This window comes from Anabas testudineus, chromosome 7, assembly GCF_900324465.2.
Source record: "Anabas testudineus chromosome 7, fAnaTes1.2, whole genome shotgun sequence".
Taxonomy (NCBI): domain Eukaryota; kingdom Metazoa; phylum Chordata; class Actinopteri; order Anabantiformes; family Anabantidae; genus Anabas; species Anabas testudineus.
The window spans coordinates 20,245,983-20,266,725 of NC_046616.1; the positions used below are offsets into that span (position 1 = coordinate 20,245,983).

General features: G+C 42.1%; 2 protein-coding genes across 3 annotated transcripts; both read right to left on the minus strand.

Annotated features, from left to right (window-relative positions):
* Positions 1–1,812: 1,812 nt before the first annotated feature.
* On the minus strand, positions 1,813–7,476 carry zgc:198371 (XK-related protein). Its single transcript, XM_026367208.1, has 3 exons — positions 6,941–7,476; positions 4,462–4,661; positions 1,813–4,193 (listed from the first exon to the last, which is right to left on the minus strand). Exons 1-3 carry the CDS (start codon positions 7,474–7,476, stop codon positions 3,238–3,240), a joined length of 1,692 nt encoding a protein of 563 aa, XP_026222993.1. The 3' UTR covers positions 1,813–3,237.
* A 1,850-nt stretch (positions 7,477–9,326) lies between these two features.
* Positions 9,327–17,538, minus strand: rap1aa (RAP1A, member of RAS oncogene family a). 2 transcript variants are annotated; one of them, XM_026367268.1, is made up of 9 exons: positions 17,435–17,538; positions 15,799–15,950; positions 13,451–13,538; positions 12,924–12,992; positions 12,750–12,806; positions 12,522–12,662; positions 11,671–11,814; positions 11,341–11,475; positions 9,327–10,071 (listed from the first exon to the last, which is right to left on the minus strand). In XM_026367268.1, exons 3-8 carry the CDS (start codon positions 13,505–13,507, stop codon positions 11,386–11,388), a joined length of 558 nt encoding a protein of 185 aa, XP_026223053.1. In that variant the 5' UTR covers positions 13,508–13,538; positions 15,799–15,950; positions 17,435–17,538; the 3' UTR covers positions 9,327–10,071; positions 11,341–11,385. The 2 variants fall into 2 exon arrangements, with proteins under 2 accessions (XP_026223053.1, XP_026223054.1); XM_026367269.1 differs by lacking the exon at positions 17,435–17,538 and adding an exon at positions 16,115–16,197.
* Positions 17,539–20,743: the final 3,205 nt, after the last annotated feature.

Genomic DNA, 20,743 nt, shown 5'->3' on the forward strand with positions numbered 1-20,743 from the left:
AAACCCACCTTGAGATTGAGAGTTTTGTTTTAAATAAATATTTATACAAATATTGATGAATTGCCATGAAAACCGATGTGTGAAGCTGTGTCCAAAGGATGAATCCAGACTTTAGTCTGCTTATCTAGTGTTACAAGCAGGTCAAAGTTCGATTTATCCAGTGAACAGTATTTCAGCATCCCGCTGAATGCATTGTTACAATTTCAGTACAAACATTCATGAATCCAAAGAGAGTAGCCGTCTTCCTGTTTCCTTCAGTGACACCAAGAGGGTAATATTTGTTTTTGTTGTTTTTTTGATCAAAATAACTACTATTGTGTTGATGTGGTGACATGGAAATTGCTTCAGGCATTTACATTCCTATCTGGATAAACTATATTTAGTTTTGCACCATGATCAGGTCAATAGTTTCATTGGTCCAGTACTTTGTTTTATGACCTATACACGCCAAAAGAATTGTAACAGCGAGGACATTTTTTTTTATTTCAACTTATACACAATAAACAACCTAGAAGATAGCAGAGTTTGTTTGAATCCATCCATTTTTCATGTGAGCAAATGTATTGGAACATGTGACTGACGTGTGTTATCGTCCAGCTGTGTCCTATTACATTGAGATTGAGATTATTGAGGTTATTCAAACAATGAATAGCACTCAATGTCTACACTCAGTTTCAGATTTGGGTTTTGCCTGTTCAGACTGCATTTATAGTTCAGGAGTGTAAACAACATGATACTAGACACGTCAGTCTCCAGACTTAAACTCTATACATTATTTTACCTGGTAAAGAGCAGACTGAAGGGAGTAACCAACCAAAACAAAGAACAACTGAAAGAGGCTGCAGTGAAAGCATCACAAAAGAAGAATGCAAACATTTCATGATGTCAATGAGTCATAGACTACATTCAGTTATAGCACCAAAAGATTTGCATCTAAATATTAATCTATTTTTAAGTCTACATTTTCCAATGCTCACATGAAAAATAGACAGGTTCAAACAAAGCTTGAAGTCCTCTAAATTGTGTATCAGTTCCAGAAACACCTGGAAATCAAAGCTAATTGTTGATCTTTTGTCTCATATTCATCTTCGGATGAAGTTTTTTCAGTCTACAGTAAAGATAAAGGAGCTTCAGTAAATAAAGACCTCACTGTTCCAATACATTTGAAGGGGTGTGTTTATCATAATTGTTGTTAAATGTTCACATGCTTCACTGGGGTGTTCTATGTCACATTGTCTCTCAGTGTCTGTGTGTTTTACAGTGTAAAAAGACACACACAGCAAAAATCAGGTCAACACACTGCTCTTTATTATAGCAACAACAACATAATGAAATTATCTTCACCTTCTTTTTATTGTTCCATAGTGTTTCTTCTCTCGCTCTGAACAGCAACAGTCTGGCATGACCAGTTTAAGGCTTTTTGATTCTAGCTTCCTGTCTGTGTTTGAGGTACAGCCCCGTCCAACTCCTACCACAACAAGCTGATGTTATGGTGTGGTTGTTAGATGATGGACTCAAACGTCTAGCACCATAAACATGGCTTTGTTTGTGCAACAGGGGTGGTAAAGGTGCTCTTTGAGCTTGTCGTTTTTTTATCTCAGCGTCCTCAGGGCAGAAATGAGCTGAACGGACAGAGTCTACAACAAAACATTTCTCAGTGACACAGTTTAAATGCACATGACAGAACTCCCTCCTCCTACACCCATACACATTCTGGTATGTGAGCACACACACACACACACACACACACACACACATCCACACAGAAGCACACGCGCATGTTTCCCTCTTTGACTATTCTATAAAAAACAACCCTGATGAAACAACATATGGTAACACTTCATTTTATAGCAGGTCAGCTGAACATTGCAGATATGTTCAACTGTGAATGATTAATTCACCTTTTCCTGGGTTTAAGTGAAGAAATTATTTTTCAGAAATTCCTAATCTAACTTAGCCGTGTTCTGTCAAATGTTCTTATATCTTTCCAAACATTTGCACCAAATTGTTTGTTACTTCTTAGAAACGTTTAAGGAAATCATAAGAAGATAACAGACCTGTAAAAGAAAGTGTTACCAAAAGCACCACATACCTGCACCATCATTAATATCAACTCTATTCTGTTCAGGAATCTGGAGCCTGCAACACTTCTTTTCTACAGTTTTCAGACAAAAAAACTAGAAGTCAATGTTTAACATTACAGCCAGTGCTGCCCCCTCTGTAACATGTCTTCATTGTACAGTTCAATTTACATGGAAATGTCTGTGGTGTTGCCATTGTTGTGTGAGATGGGTGCAATATGAAAATACAGCTGTTAAGAGTCCTAAAAAAAAAAAAAAAAACATCCTGCAAATATAATGGAAATCATAACAAAGCTATTGTTGAGTACATACACGTTCTGGAGGGTGAAGGTGTGTTTTATTAGAATAATAGTGAATTCATGTCCCAAAAACAACAGATTGTAAACACACACAAATCTCTCTCTTTTTTAATTTGTTCTAGCTTACTTAAAAAAACAAAGATAGTATCACAGGAATGTTGCTGATGCTTGAAGCCTCGTCACAAATAATCACATATTCCACAGTTTTTACATTCAACTGAAATGTTGCTTTTCAAACTGCCCCTCCGATTTGAAGCAGCGTTCCCAGAGACCCCTTCAACATGAGTGAAAAGCTATGGAAATAAGAATCACCGGTACCTGTGCTGTAGACTGTGTTTAGGATGACAGTGTAGGTTTACCATCTTTAAATGCCCTTCCCACTGACTTTATTTTACATCTTGTTGATGGATGCTTGAGTTCTAGCTGCCATAAAAAATCATACATGTTGAAGTCTCCTTGAGAAGATGTGCTGAAGCACCTTCACTGAGGAGGACTCTGTGCCTCTGATTGATCCTCGTACAGCTCCACTTCTCCACCTGCCTGTGCTCTTCACTAAGTTCGCTGGACAGCAAGTTGTGTTGCTAATCTCAACCTCCCGCTGTACCACATCTTGACCTGACAAATGATACAGAAACCAAAATATCATCAGACCACATCACAGGAGTTTGTCTTTGCTAAAAAATAAAGATGCCACGCTCCGTCTCTTTCTTTGCCTGCTTGTCTCTACTGCGGGACAGTGTAGAGAGAAATCAAGTAGGAGCTGAAACAGATTGTTCAGTGGGAGTCGCCCTTCTGCCACTTCCTTTAAGGCAGGACGTCCGCGCGGCATTGAGCTGAGTCACGGCACCCTCAGCACATCACACGGTGGTCTCGTACTCCATCACTTCTTTGGGTGTGCCCAGACAGCGGTACTGAATTCTTGGCGTGACCGGGGCTGCGCTTTCGAGCACCAGGATGGTTTTGCGCAGCCGGCGGTCAATGTAGTGAGCATCCCAGGCAGGATACTGTTTCCTGGGCAAGTCTATTCGGATGACGGGCCCCTCTGTCCTGGGTGTGAGATGGTGCACCGGGGCCTGAGCACCCCGAGGTGGTCGAACCTGAAACACGTCTCCATCTACCCCAGGCCCATGCTCTCTTTCTGACCCTTTAGTTCTCTGAAGGGTCCTGGGGGGACTGCTCACTAGATCAGGAGGAAGGCTGGAAGCAGGTGAGGCCAGCGACTCCACAGGCACCTCTTTCTCCACTATGTAGCCCCACCCTGAGACTGGACCATCAGGGTGCAGGAGACAGTAGTACACAAACATGAAGAAGGTACCCAAAGCGTAGCTGCTGGCCACCACGCACACCATGATGACGGCGTAGAAGTCTGAGGTACGGGGGCCACGGTACAAGTACCAGACAGTGGTGAGGGCCACGTTCTCAGCAAACACAGTGAGACTGTAGATGAGCATCCTGCAACGCGTGCGCCCCTCTCTCACACTGAACCAGCAGAAAACATACACAATGCCCACCATCATGTTGTAGATGATTTCTTCCCATTTGGACATGCAGAAGTCTGTTTCGCCTTGAATTATCCAAAAGGTCATGATGCACCAGTGGGCCACGATGAAAATGCCGAAGTAAAGCTGGAACACGGAGGCGAACAGGGCAAAGGCGAGAGCGCGGGCCCCGATCGTGAACAGGTGCCACAGAATCTGAACTATGACAGCCTTGTAGGTCATGGGTAGCTTATCATCCCTGGAGTCCCTCAGGACTTTCTGATAGGAGGAGATCATCCAAGCGAGGGATATCAGTGAAGCAGAAGCTGAAAGCCCTGAGGAGACAGTGAGGGAGACACAGAAAAGAGGAATTCAGAAAGCGAAGTTAGATGAGATGGAAATGGCTTCAGGGTTACTGTTTCACTCTCATTTAGCACAGTAAGAATACACAAGGACCTGCCTGGTGGGAGCCTGACTGAGGTGAGCACAAGTGACTCATGATGCTCAGCGTGGGCTGCAGACACATGATTGATTGATGCCTCGATATATATTTTTTGACATGTTGGTGACAGCTGTGCTGATTGCTCATTTCGGGACACTCACCCTGAAGGGGCAGCACCTGACTGGCCTGGATCATGATGCAGAGCTGCAGCACAAGCTGAGGGGCGCTCTTCAGGAAGGACTCGAGCAGACGCAGCATGCTGATATCGGCGCTCTCGAACATCATGCGCCAGTAGTAGTGGCGGCGCTTAGGGTCCCTGTGCCAGCGGCTCTGCACGCCCAAATACAAGGCGTGGACATACCTGTGCAACAGAGGTAGATGCAGTTCAGCGCTGTTCAGCAGAGCATGTAGTTAAGAGGAGACAGAGAAACTGAACATATTTTGTTGGCTTTAGTACTGCAGTTTAGAGAACTTTTTGGACATCAAACGCCAACCCTCAGAAGTCATAACTCTTTATTCCAAACTCTGGGAGCTGTCAGTAGTTCTCGCCAAAAAGCTGGTTGCTTTACTCTTCTGAGATTTAGATTTAGACTCAAACTGAACTAAGCAGCTCTGTGGTTTTAATTTTAGTACAGCCGTCAAGAGAATGTCAAGCTTGTCTGAAATCTCTCTTCAAATGAAATAAGTCAGAGGGCTGCAGAAAAATCTAAATTTGAGGGGTTGCGGAGAGAAAGGAAATCCAAATAAATGCTTTCAATCCAGTCTTTACAGTAGATTGAAGGTTAAGAGGGAAAAGAGCTTTCTGTAAATCCCTTGTTGAACTCCTGAGCTTTGCTGACATGTAGTTCCACCCCCATCTCAACTTGTTCTATCGTGACCTTGAATAAATCACACGCATCATTTTGTATCCACAGATGTGTGCTGTGCAAACACACACGTGTACAAATGTGTTGACATGTGACATCTACTCAAGCTGTGCAAATATGCAATGCATAAATCATTATCTGTATCATTACGCCAGGCCGTGGACTGGTGGTTGTCACGGAGGACTGAAGCTATAAGTGTCTCGGTAATTGCCTCGGGGAGAAGGGTCAGAGGAGTCCTATGTCAACAAGCCCACTGAACCACAAGGGAGTTTGTGTAACCCTTTTTTGTTCTGGTTCCTGCTACAAAAACGAGCCTTGGGATGTAACACACTGAGAAAATAGAGCATACGTGCAGTAATGAGGGTCAAAGACTCAACTACACAGGACGACACACACACACACACACACACACGCACCATTTCATCTCACAGTCTGCAACACAGGCCCATATCACATCTCACGTGCGCTGACATTTAATTCTGGTAGCCGGCCCACATTGATCCTGGTTCACCTGACTAGCTGTGTATCAGTAACGGATCATTCCTGCGTTAACAGCTGAGGGTAAAACACACAGCGGTAATCCTCTTAATGTGCAGACACACTGGTCTGAGAGCAGCAGCAGCGATGAACAGAGCGCACACAACAGCTTTAATGGCATTACCCGTAATTCTGTGCTGCCACAATGTTTTAATGTGCTCCTGGACACGCTCACACAGACATTGAAGTCTCCGGGAGGAAATAAGGAATCAATATATATTACCCATAGGGCTGTCTAAAGAGGCAGGAAGAGAGAGAGACCACAAAGAAGGACAGACAGATGGATCTAGTAGGCCTACACATAAATCATCAATTGATTTGCATTTGAAGTCATCACTACACATGAGTTGCCCTTTTTATAACAACCCAGTGTGTCTATTAAATACAACTTGTCTTTGAATGTGATCACGTTTTGTCTAACCCTCCTCCCACCACAGTTCAGCTGAATGCCTCCTGCCGGCTGGCAGCAGTTCAAGCCTGTCAAAACCTATCAGAGCACTTGAAGCTTGAGTAGTGCCTCACCATCACCGGCTGAGTAGCTGACCTACAGACCTACTACCATCCATGTGAGAGGAATGCCAGCGAGTACACTGGTTTGTTTGTAGTCTCAGAGCATGGCTGGTAATTAAACATGTTTGCGCTCAGCTGAGAGAAGCAGGCTTGAGACTGTGGTGAGATTTGAGAATATGGGTTTTACCAAATATAACAGCAGGAGCCCCCGGAGCTGCAAGTGAAAAGGCACTAAACAGAACAATGCAGCGGATACACACACATACAGGATCAGTGCACAGGGGAAGACACTCTCATGACAGTTACCACTAGTCGCCTGTCAGGATGCTTCTCACCCAGGTCACAGAAGAAAAAGGGGATTTAGTTTTGTATATAAGGCGATTCGTGTGGATGAGTTGATGATTTTCCCGGGAGATGATTGACCTAAAAGCGCGTCAGGGGGTTGGGGTGGTGGTGGGTGGAGGGTGGGTGGAGTCTGAGTCTCTCTTTCCAAGCCAGGGAGAAACAATACAAAAAGACACTCTGGCATTTTGGGCTGACTGACTGTTTGCGGTTCATAAGCGTTTAGCTACAGGGAGCGACGCTGGGCTTTGAATGAAGCGCACACACACACACACACACACACACACACACACACACACACACACACACACACACTCAAAGGCAGATCGGCACAATGTACAGTTTCACCCCTCTCTCAGATCACGTTATGAGGGTTCAGACTCACCTCCAGACCTGTGCCAGCTGAAAGATGTGAATTAAGGCCTGGAAGAGCCACATGAAGGCTCTGCAGCAGCCCCGGGCTCCACCCCCGGTGCCCGGCCCTGGCAGCACCCCGGCCGCGGCCGTGCGGCCAGCGCCCCGCTCGCCGCTGTCCTTGGTGCTGAAGTCGCTCTCCTCCGCTCCCGACGCCGCCACCACGGCGGCCGCGGCCGTGCCGCTCTCCACGGTTTGAGCCAAATCGTAGGCGAACCATCGAAAACTCAGCACCTGCACGACCACGGACGGGACTATCACAAAGACCAGAGTCAGCGCAAAGCACCAGTAGTCCCTCCTTAGGTAGTAGTCCGCGGCCAGCCACAGGTCTGAGGCCCCGTCCGAGAAGAAGACCAAAAGGGCGCAGAGCGTCCAGCAGCAGTCCTGGAGGGAGTAGCGCTGCTCGCGGGAGCGACGCTGCGGAGGCCGCGGGTCCGACCTGGACGGACACTCGGGGGGGATTTCGTTTCGTAGAGAAACGGGTGCACCGTCAGATTTCGCGGCCATGTTTGTTGTAGGGAAGAGAGTGAGTAAGAGATGGGAAAATGATGGAGGAGGGGAGGGGGCGGGTGGGGGGGGGGGGGGGGGGGGGGTCGCGTAGCCTGTCCGCCTGTATGCACGCGTGTGGAGGAGAGGGAGGGGAAAGGAGGCGGGGAGGAGGAGCGGGGTGGCTGCAAGACAGGGGAGTTACCGTCGCTCCTCCATCAGCGGCGATAATACAGAGGAGTGAGAACTGGACAGCAGCGTTTAGACTCATGGAGGGTGGAGGTCCCTGAGGGTGGAGGTGAAACCCATGATCCTGCACATTTACCACTGGACCGGTGCTGGACCCCTGATACGGGCCCCTGACACGGGTCCCGGCTAAACAGACCGTCCTGTTTTATTGTTTTGTACTAGTAAATGGTAAAAGTACTAAAGTACCAGCACAAACAAATAAAAACATGGTGGAGCTGGTTTATGGACAGTTCAGTAGTTCAGTAAACTGGTTCTTGGGGCTGGTCCCATAAGGGGCACGAGATAAGTATGATGATTCAGTGGGATGTTACAGACATGTGGTCCAGACAACTGATTTCAATGAAAGCTCCTGAGCATGACTGCGTTTGTTTGTTTTTGTTGGCAGCAGTACTTACAGCCATCTGAAATGTGACATGGGGACCAGCAGAGGTAACAGGTCAGCTCCCAGGCTGAATCATTTTAGCAGCCCAGCACAAACGCTCTGACCACACCAACAGTTACACACGTGGAAGTAAAACCACAATCTGATTTGCTTAATCTCCACTGGAGCAGTTGGTTAAGGCTGGGTTACCAGCTGGGCGAAGAAGAAGAAACTGCCCAGGGACCCGAACCCCCAGGGGGCCCAAAAACAGTGTAGAGCTATAAACACATGAAGGAGCTGCTAATGAGAACCACGCTGAGCAAAGAGCAGATTTTAAGAAAGACATTTTTTGCAGTGAGTCATCTCAGAGTTTAGATATCCATCAGTCCACAGTTTGACACACTCTGGGGCTGTGGTTCCTCTCTAGCAGTGGATTTCAGCCCAGATGACCCTGAAGGCACCAAGCAGACGCTCAGTAGAAGCTGGGAGGTGCAGCAGGACGGTGGCTAAAGAATTGTTACATATGATCAGTCCATGAGTGGTGAATCCAGATCCCAGAGATCAGCACAACAGAGATGCTGTGCGAATCTTTTATAGATTTGTTTAGTAAAGACTGTAATTATTCATTCAAGCATATTGTGTTATACAACCAGGACTTAGATCAAAAGTTGAGGGTATATTCAAAACCTCTCCCCAGCAACAGGTTCAGACATGTTAAATGTACAGTTGAATGTATCACAAGTTCTTTTTAATGCAGCTATGTTCAAATTTAAAGGAGTCACTTTGTTTCTTCCCGTCATCCCCAGAGAGCTGCTTCTACCTCAATTTGCCCAAAGCCACCATCTAATCAGTTTCTGTTCTGCTATTTTCTACCTTCACTTCCTCTGTGTGTCTGCTGCTGAGAGTCTTGAGTGCTGGTTCCTCTTTTGGCTGCAACCTCAGCTGTAGATCAGCTGAGACAACAACTCTGTTAAAACTCTCCTGACTCAGGATTAGGCTGTCAATTCTGCCGGCAGGAAGCATTGGTTACACTTGTTTGTCTGGGAAGCCTACAACACAAAGAGGAGAACCTGCCCAGGACACCAGTAAAAGCTTCAGCTGCCATTTTCTGGGGAGAAAATTTCTATAAAAGAAAAAGTAAAAAATTGTTTCACACTCTGTAATTTTAGCCCATAAACTGTTAACAAACCAGAAGTGAACCACTTTATAAATATTAAAATAGACATTCAACAACACAACAAAGAAAATAAAAGACCAAAAATAATGAAAATGTACTAAAATTTAATCATTCATAAAAGCTGGAAAGTCATCTGTGACAGGGTAACACAAGAAGCAATATTAGAGTTGGTTTAGTACAATATATTTTCAGCTGCAAGACACAAATCAGAATGCACCATTCCCCCCATCAGTCTATAAAATACTAATTTCCTTAGCTTTATTATGCAAAAATGGAAGTAGAATATATTATGGGAAATATGGAAGGCTTGCAGCTCTCAATATAAAACAAAGTCACTTAGGAAAGATGTTATCAACACACATCCTTGTAAGTAGGAGCGAGTAACTTATGGACAATGATGCATCTTTGTTGACACTGTTAGTGCAGAACTGTATGAAAAGGCCAACATCTCACATGGTTTCATTTGTCACATTATGTCAAAGACTGATGTTACTATTAATAAAACATTTTAGTTCCCATATATGGATTTAAACCCACGGTCTCTTCTTTTACACCGATATTTCCAACAGAAAGACACCTTGGAGAAGAAGAAGAAGAAAAAAAAAAAAGAAGACAAAAACAGTTGTCATCAGGCTGATGATACAAAAAAAGAAATAAAAGAGGTGGATTTCTTTGCTATTAGAAAGAAGAGAAGAGCATCTTGAGAGTATGTGCCGTCTCCTGCCATTTTGGGAGTGGTGCAGTATCTCCATCAGCCTTTCTCAAAATGCTCTGGAGGACTTGGAATGCTGGCACGATCCACTGGGGAACAGTTAATCATTACAAGTTTCTGCAAGTAAGAAAGAAAAATAATGTCAGAACATACCATCACAAAATGTGGTGCACGCGTGCATTTTTACGTCGGGAAAAGAAGTGCTTTTGTGGCAGCTCGGTAAAAGGTTAGTAGAAGCCAAGTTTTGTGCGTCAATCTAACTTCGCAATTACTGAATTACTAAACCAAACTAATTCTACTCAACGTGAGGAGACCTCATGAAATTGTCTTGTGGACCAAACTTGGCCCAAATGGCTCAGAACTTTGAGTTTCACCAGACACTTAAACATCCACGCCTTCATAGCTGGTGATACATCATCATGCCTCCTGTTCATACTGACCTCTTTACAGTGCACTTGCAATGTCATGACGCAAAAAATCTGTTTAGAATCGTTCTACAATGTTTTGCAAAGATGATCTGAAGTTGTTGAAAACTTCAGCAGCGTGAATCAGACAATGTTTCGCACAGAGCTGCAGTTGTGGGACAGTTACACACGATTATTGTACTGCATAGAGTTTGTCATAACGTTTGACAGAACTTTACACTTGTGTCCCCTCATCTCTTTTAGTGATGCAAATGAGGAAGAGATGCTTTAATGTCCAATCTGAAAAGGAGGACCAATAACTGCTTTAATTAATGTAACGGATTACAAGTGAAAGGTTAGTAATGATGTGATGTTCACTGTAATGGATTACAGAACACTATCTGAACCCAAACGTCTTCGTCTGTAATCCTAAACTAAGAAATCCAATAACTCACATTCACAAAGCTGTGAAAACACAAAACACTGCGCTATAATTAAAGGACTGTGTCAGGTAATGCTGTTAATGTTTAGTACGCAAATGGGTAAGTAAATGGTCCAGAACATCCGGCAACACTGGCACACTACGGCACAGTTACGGTGCTCTGACAGCAGATGGAGCCACAACACACAAGACAGGCTGACAACTAATTTACATATAAGCCCACATTTTGCTCAAATTTAGATTTAAAAAAAAGGTAAAAAAGGATTTCTGCAGACTGAAATTTCAGTGACTTTAAACTTACAGAGATATTTTATGTCACAAATCTTTCCCAACAGCTACAAATGGTGCTTTCAATTCCAGTCCAGACATTATTATCCTGTTACAACAGCACACTATTTGCTAACCTTCTGTCAACACTAATGAAATTACTTCTAAAATTATTGTTATAAACCTGTTAATGTTCAGTGACAATTCAGAGCTCAGTAAGCAGCAGGAGCCCCGCACATGTCTGGAATAAATTTTGTTCTGACACCCACTCACCTGGCCTGGAGCTGGGAGGGAGGGAGGGAAGTGTGGGAGGGCATTTTAGAGCAGTGTGCAAGTTGACTTCTTTTTTGTCTTCTTTTTTTCCATCGGCGTTTTTCTGTTGATCTGTCGCACCAGATCATAGAAAATCTACAAAAGGGAAAGCTCAGTGGTCTCAACATTTCACCCATGCCATGACAGTGGAAAGTCACCGATGCCATTTTAGTCACTTCCTCAAAAAAATCGAAGCCTGCAAGTCAGACTTCACTTCACGTTATTTATATATATATATTAAGTCTATACACTATAAAATGAATAGATGCTCGCTGTGTTATTAAATCTTACCTCATTAACATTGATCTTTGATTTAGCTGAAGTCTCTAAAAAGGCACAGTTGCTCCACTGACGGGCCAGATTCTGACCCTGCTCCTTGCCAACCACACGCTCATCTTCCAGGTCACACTTGTTTCCCACAAGGATCATGGGAACCTAAGTGATAAGCAATATCATGATTCGCAAAGCACTTTCACAGTTACAAAAACAAACATGAAAGAGGTGTCTAGTGCGGTGCTTCGTGGTCTTAAGTTTGCTTGTGCTTTCTGAGCAAATATATTTTAGTGAAGTGAAACTTTAACCATGACGCTCACACCAATCAAGAAATTCGCTATGAATAAATAAAGTCCACGCTCAGCACGATGTGTTTGCTCGCTATAAATCAAGAGCTGAAGAGACCAAGACTGAGTGTGGCAGACAGCGTCTAGAAACAGCCCTGACATTTCCACCCTGTCACAAAGTTCCTGCCCCCCCTTTGCTCTGCCCTCTTTCCCACAGAGCTGACTCTAATGAGGGAGTGATGAGCCTCAGAGGTGACAGCGTGAAACACCAAAGGTTAACACTGCAGAGAAACTCTTCACACACTGAGAAGGAGCCTTATGCTGTGGCACTACAGAGACGGCTGATACAGAAACAAAGAATGTGACAGCAATTAGATGAAGTCATTTCAAACCTAAAGCAGCAAATGTTTTCTTTTGGGAGACTGAAATCTGCAAGTACTGGCTATTTTATTCACTCCTACCTTAAAAATGACCGATTGCTGTTTTCATCACTACCTGATTTTAATAACAGTATGTGTGAACCAGAAAATGCAGATATGACAAACATCAAAATCTGAATGTTTTAAAAACCAGACCACTCACGTCCTCAGTGTCCTTTACTCGCAGGATCTGTTCCCTGAGGTCCTGTAGGTCGTTAAATGTTGACTGAGCTGTAATGGAGTATACCAAAGCAAAGCCCTGGCCATTCTTCATGTACAGGTCCCTCATAGCTGTGAACTGTTCCTACAGAACGATAACAAACAGGAGAATCCATCAGCAGCCTGTTGGCATTGACTTCTCCATCTTAAAGCCGTGTCCGACTTGACTTACTGTTCCAGCTGTGTCCAGGATTTCAAGCATGCATTGTTGCCCATCGACCTCGACTTGCTGTTGGACAAACAGGTATAATTTTAGACAGATGAGAGGAAGGATTTTTACTGTCAGTCACTGAGTTGCTTTGGAAAAGACCAGAATTTATTTTGTAATTGTCTATAGCGTGTTCACCTTTCTGTAGGAGTCTTCTATTGTGGGATCATACTTCTCCACAAAAATGCCTTGCACAAATTGGACTGTCTGGAATTTACATAAAAAGCACACAAAAACGTCAAGAATGAAGAAATACATGATCACCAATTAAAATAAGCAACTGGCACTTTAAATAAATATGTAACTTGTTGCTAATATGCCAAGACTAAAAATACAGTAGAAACTGAACCATTTCATTCAAATGTGATACACTTGAATAGCTCCTGTGACTAGAAGCTACAGTTGTTGATATGATATCGTATAGACATACGATTATTTTTCTCACAATACGATTGTGTGTGTGTGTGTGTGTATATATATATATATATATATATATATATATATATATATATATATATATATATATATACATTTTCTAACAAATATTTTTTAATGACTAGGCCAATTTTTATATTGTGCAATGATTACCAATAACATACTTAACATTCATTTATCATAAAACTATGATCGACATATTGATATTGGTTCTGCTGAATCCTACTCACCAATGCTGATTTTCCCACACCTCCTGATCCCAGCACCACTAGCTTGTACTCACGCATGGTGGGCAACTTCACTGGACAGCACAAGAATCTGTGAAAGTATAGAGGAAGGTTGATAAAATTAAGTTACGTTTTCAGATGCATTATCTTGTGCCAAAAATCACTAAGAGCAACTTAGTCATTAAGAATTATTTTTCTTCTTCGACTAAAATTACGCTAGCCCTCACTTATTATTACTGAAACAAAATACAGTGATTAGTTTAAATCAATGGGTTATTAGTGTAAAATTACAGTCAGTCAGTTAGTAATCCATTCGTTACCCAAGACGTCCAGAAATACCGTCATCATCCACATTGTATTTTGGAAGTAGTGAATCTATGAACTAAACTGGAGGGAGAGTGAACGCCCTTTCTGTACACCATCCACAACAATGAGTGGGGGGTGGGTGGGTTGCTGCTGACATTAGCACATTAAAATGTAGTTTCTCTGCCAAAAAATTAGCTCTCTTTCCCACCCACTACCATGGGACTTCAGTGGTCATGACGAGGAGAGAATCGCCTTTAAAAATAAAAATAAAAAAGTCAAGAAATGCTGAAGGAAACCCTAGACTTACTCCTTTACTGTAGGAGTTCAAACCAGTGTTTTACCTGCTCGTGACTTTAGATGATTCAGTGTATGTAACAAAAAAATGGGTTAGAAATTGACCCAAACAACGTACAGTGGAGCTGGGGGGAAATAAAAGTGCAACAGATCCTGAAAATGGCAGAGCACTTAGTAAGTAAATGTTCCAGTACCACAAATAACGTACTCTCATTACAATACAGAGGAGAATGGGCACAGAGAATGACCTATCATCAACTCCATCAGCCTGACATAGTTCAGAGAATATGTGGCCTAGAAAATTTGAGCAGCAGTAAGAACTGACACATGTATGACAATGTTTGAGATGATGACATATATATTAACTTAAATCAGGCTGATGATCCAAAATCCACTAATTACCAGTTAATATAAAGTCATAAAATTGTTATTAAACTCTGTTGATAACAATAATAGTAATTAGGGCTGTCACAAATTTTCCACAGGGAACTAAAAGCATTATGTTCACTGTGGTGAGCAAGAGGGAGTTCAGGCACTCAAGTTGAGATTTCCACAGTTTGAAAGTGCAGTTAAAATTTTATTAACACTGATATAATTTAACTTTAAAAAGCAAATCAAAACCAAATACCTAACCAACATCCCTAATTGGGAGCAGCCGTGATTTTAATAAATATGTTATGAAGCTGGGTAATATCAAGGGCCTTTATTCTGTGCTGTCATTATTTCACATATAACTGTATTTTATTTTTGTATTTTGCTGAAGTGTGAATGAATGCTGGAAAATTGCCACATCACACTCATTTTTCAGCTGGCCTCATTTACTGTGTACTTTGATACATTTGAAAGAATAGGGATGTGAAATTGGAGTGAGGCAACCAATAATCACATAACAATACTGTTCACAAACATGTACATTAACACGTGGACATTTTTCAAGGAGTGCTTTCAAGGAAGTCTGTTTTAAATGCTATTCTGAAATGCAAATGTAGTCGTCAGTTGATGTACAAATGTCAAATAGGGGATGATGCACAGTAAAATTTCATTTTAAAACCTCTTTGAATCTACTAATTACACTATATCTGTGGGACCTTTGTCAAACATTCAGACAAACAATACAAAAACCACTCTGTCACACTCGACCGGCATTTGCAATTCTAACTACAACGCATGAAGCAGCACCAGAAACCCACAGTGTGAGAGAGGCACACGAGGCATTTTACAAAGAGCCATTGTAATGACTCCTCTACTCAAGTACGCCATACAAACAGAAAACAGAGATCACAGGAAGCATGCATGACCACGACACTGAAATCATTACCAGGGTTGGGGGAGGGAGGGGTGCACCTCGGAGGTGACACCAACGTGTGCCTGATGCATTTGTTACCCTAAACAAGTGCGCAAAGGCAAATCATACTGTGTTTAAAATGTAAATTTATGTGGGTGTTGCAGAATTCGCTTCAAAGCCTCAACATCAGATAAGGAACCTGAGCCTTTCCCTGATTAGATATGAGCCTGGACTCAAACATTACAAGTATCAAGCACTCTGAGCTGAAACATTCACCAATCCTACTCATTTTTTGGCTTTGGTCATGTCAGTGCCCTGGTGTAGTGAGCCTGCAATGCTAACAAATAAACATTTGATGGCTCGTATATAAACAATAAGTAAAATATATACAAAATATATACAAATGCCAACAGCATTACTTGTGACACTAAAAGGCAGTTCGTTCTGTGAAAATAGCTTCACCTACTGTGTACACGGCTGCTGCAGATGACAGCTCCCTCTACATCTGGGGAGGGAGGGCCGGCAGATCCTCAGGTACAATGATGTCAGCGGGCAGGTGCTGAGGGTTGGAGCCAGAAAGCTAGGCTGCACCAAAACTGTTCAGGCAGGAAACTGTCTCTAAATCAAACCAAATGTGTAGGTTTTACAATAAGATCGGCACCACATTACTGACCTACATATAGGAACATTAATTTACTACAAAACTAGCACCCGTAGTGTGTAAGTTAAATATATGAAGGGGAAAACATTATGGAAAAACAGGCAATTAGAAAAATTATCACCATCATCTGCTGTGTTGTTTGTTTAATCACATGCTGATGATGTCTTTATGTTGCCAACTAAATTTAAGTGCTGAGCGGATCTGCTCTATAAAGTCAGAAGAAGAGTTGTCACGTTACATAATCCAAAAAAAGTTTGCCTGAAAGACCTGTTGCTGGTTGTCACACAAATATTAAAATGTAGGTTAGTCCTCCACACGTCTCACAGACTCAGTGTTTTGCCTATTATGGCCATTACAGCTCCTCAAGCCACAGAAAATTGTGTCTCACGTTTGTCCGAGTCGTCGTTAACTTTTACTGAAGGTTTTACAAACACACCTCCGATCCACATCTTGAAATAAAACCTTTTAAAAGTTTAGCCAGTGTAAGTGTGGCCTTATATGTTAACAAAGTACTGAGATGTTGGCGTTTACTAAATGAACTAAAGATGAACTCAGTTTCGTGACAAATTGTAGCGTAGTTGCTTTCGAAAGGAAGGGTGTGGCTATTAGTTTCTCTATGCAATAAACTGTGACTTACACCGTTTAAAAGAATCACTCAAAGTAGGCAGTATCATCGGGTCAACATATACATTTAATGTGGATTTAACTCTAGGTTTTAGTGGTCGCAACCGATAACAACAAATAGCGTTAGCTTGATTACGACTAACTTTAGCTTGATAACACAAATGTTAGCTAGCATTCAGCTAACGTTAGGAATGTTTGATAAATGCTAGCTAACGTTATTGGATGTTAGCCTGAAAAGATACGATAATCTATAAAACAAACACGGTGTTAGTTTAACTTACTTTAGCTCGGAATAGCGTAAAAAAAGTTAAGTTCACAGTTTAATGTTAGCGCCTGTATGACAAGCTGTAAACTCCATTTTAAGTTGCCATAACTGTTTAGCGAACACCGGAGGCTAACTAGTTAGCTAGCAAGTTAGCATCCGGCTGAACTCTCAAACCTCCTTTTGTACTTCTTCTAGCGATTGAACTTCAAGATGGTTTCTGTTTACAAGCAGATAAAGTACTACATATTGAAAAGAAACTGTGATATAATCGGATACTGAATTACATGACCCACAAACCATGTTTGTATCGACAAATCGTTAGTTGGTCATTAGCTGACGTTAGCTACTCAGTGCGGTCTTCTAGCTTGTAAGCTAAGCTATTTTACCCATTAAAATTATTTCGTTATAGTGAAGCCAGAAGTCTTTTTGGTGTCTCGTTGTACGTGCTCACACGTTCTGGGAGTAATCGCTAAACCAATAAAGTCACATGATGGATAACGGAGTATGAAATTCTTCATTTTAAACAGAGATAAAGCTTGAGAAGACACTCACCGTGTTCCGCTATGTGTGCGCTAAATCTCCCACAGTGTGAATGTACGGAAGGGTCCGGACAGCAGCTGCTGATTGGATCCGAGTGAGCCTATCACGGCACAGCAGGTGAAGGTGGACCTGGACCCTCAGTTCAAACACGGGCTGCATGTGTTGTCAGCACAGCGCTGCACAGTGGGACTGCTGCTGTGTGGTTTCCACTTGTCTTCAGGAAGATTATAAAATGACCATCTGTCAGGCTCTACCAGCTGCATTACTTATAGTCAGTGCTGCAAAGTAACTTGTACATTCATTCAAATATTGTATGCAGCAGTGTTGAGGTACTTGTGCTTTACATGAGTATTTCCACTTCTGCTGCTTTATACATTTACTCCACTTTGTCCCCTCGGAGAAAAATGTACTTTTCACACCGTGAGTATGACTTCCATCCAACTGGTAGTAATCCTCGCAGCAGATTTCTCTTTTAGAGCTGGGATGTAGGCAAAGTTGGCCATGAGATAGTCTGGGGCGACCTGTCGACAGTAGGGCTGTAACCAACAATGAATTCTTTTTCAGTAGCTTATTTTGATTCCTCTGTTAAGCGATAATCATTTGCCTAACATTAATACTTACTACATACTTAAAACATTAGGGAAAAAGTATGCTAAGTATTATTTCCCAGAGCACGATGTCGTGTCTTCAAATGTCCAACATACAGTTAAAAAACATAAACAAAAGTTTACACACATCCTCATGGATATAACATATATACTGGATACATACACTATGTATATTTAGCATTTAGATGACTTCCCTAACATTCACCTGACACAACAGCTAACTTCATTTTCACCTTTTAAGGAATGTGTGAAAGGGAGAGAACCACAGAACAGGTGGACCAGGAACCTGAATACTGAAAATTAAAGGAAAAGAAGGTTCAATCATTTCTTGAAATGAAATGATAGAGATGCCATCTAGATGTGTGAAGACTCAGTGCAGGAGACAAAGTGTTTGACCTATGAAGTCTGAATATGATTGACTTTTACAGTTAGCAGTGCAGACAGTGGCCTGGTTGTTCTTGAGGTGATGTTTGAAGTTGAATCCAATAACAAGTGGTTTGATGCACCCCCACTGTGACACACAAAGCCACTGGAGTTCTTGTGTTGATTCCTTTTAGCATTTAAAATGACAACAAGATAGAATTTCTAGAACTACCTACAAATGACCATAAATATGTGCGAGTGCAGAGAAGAGAATTGGAGCTGTGCATTGCACCAAATATTCATTAAATGTTGTGTGTCTTCTGTTTATTATTAGCTGATTAAAATAAACACAAGAAAGAAACTACCATATGATATTTTTAATCAATCTTCACTTGACTTTTGGTGCCTGAAGCCTTTGGCACAGCATCCACCTGTGTTAGTCTTGGATGAAAATCACACAATGTTCAGCGATCTCTCGGTGTGGACTCACACCAGAAGCACATGCCATATGAACTGTATCCACCTGAACTCGTAATCTGATAAGTCAGTACGTGTTTAACTTTTAGATCACATGGACTTGTTGAGCAGACTGGGTGCCTGCCAGTAGTCGGCGGCTACACAGAGGTGTCGTGATAATGTAGCTGTGCTCGGTTCAGATCTCCACCTTTGCAGCTGCCTCCACTCAGGTGACTCAGGTGCAATAAGAAGTGAATCATTACACATGTGTTCTACGTGTGTTTTGGTGATTGCTGGGACTGATAATCAACGAAATGCAGTGGGAGTGGTGACTCACCTTCCACAGAGCCTTTCTCTTTCAGTTTACTCACCTGAGAGGTTGATGTGTACACAACACAGACTCGCCAAAGAAGAGGAGTATCAGTCATTCAGCCGTTTTAGGGATTTTATCGGTGGAGTATACAGGGAGTATACAGAATGATAGTAGTCAGCACACAGAACTACAACACAACTATAGTGAACATTCAGAAACCTTTAACACATTTAATATGAAGTTGCAAGCTGTAGCTTTATTCATCAACACCACAATGTGCTCACTCTGTCGTGATTGCCTTGAAAGTTTTCACAGATCTTGTAAAATTAACATTATGTATATGTATATGGGTATAATAACAAATCGTCTCCTAAATGAAAATAAAAAACTACCACTCCTATTTTTCCGACCACTCGTCGAGATTCAAGCTGTAACTGTGCTATTCCCGAGATACTTTGAACGTAGGTACTGGTTCTATCCTCACATTTCGTTGAGTTGTCACTGTGAGTTGCCTGTTCTGTGTGACAGCTGGCACGACAAAGGGCCACATGAAAGAGGAAGACACCCAGCTGGTCACGGCCCAGTGACTGGATGGATTAGATGAGTTACTCTTACTGCATATCTTCCTCATTACGCTGCCTAAATATGGATACTGAGTTCATGACAAACAACAGGCTGTTCATCATCTGACGACTGCAAACATCATTTGATGTATGCACACGACAACGTCGCCATGTTACTCAAACACAGTTCAAACAAACTAATGAAACAGTTATTAGCACAGTCACCATCATAACCTGGGCGTTATAAAAGGCAGGCCTAAAATTAAATAGTGAGTACAGCATGTAGTATTAAGTCACACTGACATGACATGTTGTCATCAAGGATCGGGGCCCTTCAGAGGGTCACAAGATAAATTTGAGGAACTGTGATATGATAAATGGGAGAAAACAAGAACAAATGTTTTTTTGCCTTCTGACTTGAATACTTCTTGTTATTTGAATCTAGCATCTAAAAAGTTTGGCGCTGAGGTGTCTTTGAAGCAACAGGTCACACCTACACTTAATACTTTTGGAAGGGGTTGTTATAAAGGGTTTACTCAAGCAAATACTCAAGTAAATGACAAAATGAACGAATGAATGAATGAAAAGTGATTTGATTGTACAACTTTCTGTGGTTTGGCAACAGCTTCCTGTAAAGGAATTTCATTTGTCTTCACATCAGGAGCTGTTTTACTCCCTGAGCTTCACTCACTGCTGTTAGAAGAGGTGAGTATCCACGTTTTACAACTTGGTGAGCAGTTCATTAGTCTGGTAACTGTGTAAAAATACATTTTCCTATAGTGAGTTACTGCAGCTTATGTGTAAAACCTTTACACAATGATACAACTTTCACTAGTTTGATTTTGTATCTTTTTGCAGGCAGCCCAGATTAGTCCCACGTTCCTATTCTCCTATCACAGCTGTAAGGGATAAGCATCGGGCATTTTTCACCTACTGTTATTTGTTTATAGTCACACACACACTACTGGAAGTAATTGTAGCCATACGTGTTGTGATTAGCTTCCTCTGAAACCTTAAG

Excerpts from the sequence above, each read along its gene's own strand:
- zgc:198371 (XM_026367208.1), bottom strand. The coding sequence starts at position 7,476 with ATGGCCGCGAAATCTGACGGTGCACCCGTTTCTCTACGAAACGAAATC. Across the intron at positions 4,662-6,940 it reads CAGCTGGCACAGGTCTGGAG|GTATGTCCACGCCTTGTATT; the intron begins GTGAGTCTGAAC and ends TCTGTTGCACAG. Across the intron at positions 4,194-4,461 it reads TCAGGTGCTGCCCCTTCAGG|GGCTTTCAGCTTCTGCTTCA; the intron begins GTGAGTGTCCCG and ends CTGTCTCCTCAG.
- rap1aa (XM_026367268.1), bottom strand. The coding sequence starts at position 13,507 with ATGCGTGAGTACAAGCTAGTGGTGCTGGGATCAGGAGGTGTGGGAAAA. Across the intron at positions 12,993-13,450 it reads GTGTGGGAAAATCAGCATTG|ACAGTCCAATTTGTGCAAGG; the intron begins GTGAGTAGGATT and ends TGTAAATTCCAG. Across the intron at positions 11,476-11,670 it reads CAAAGATCAATGTTAATGAG|ATTTTCTATGATCTGGTGCG; the intron begins GTAAGATTTAAT and ends TCCCTTTTGTAG.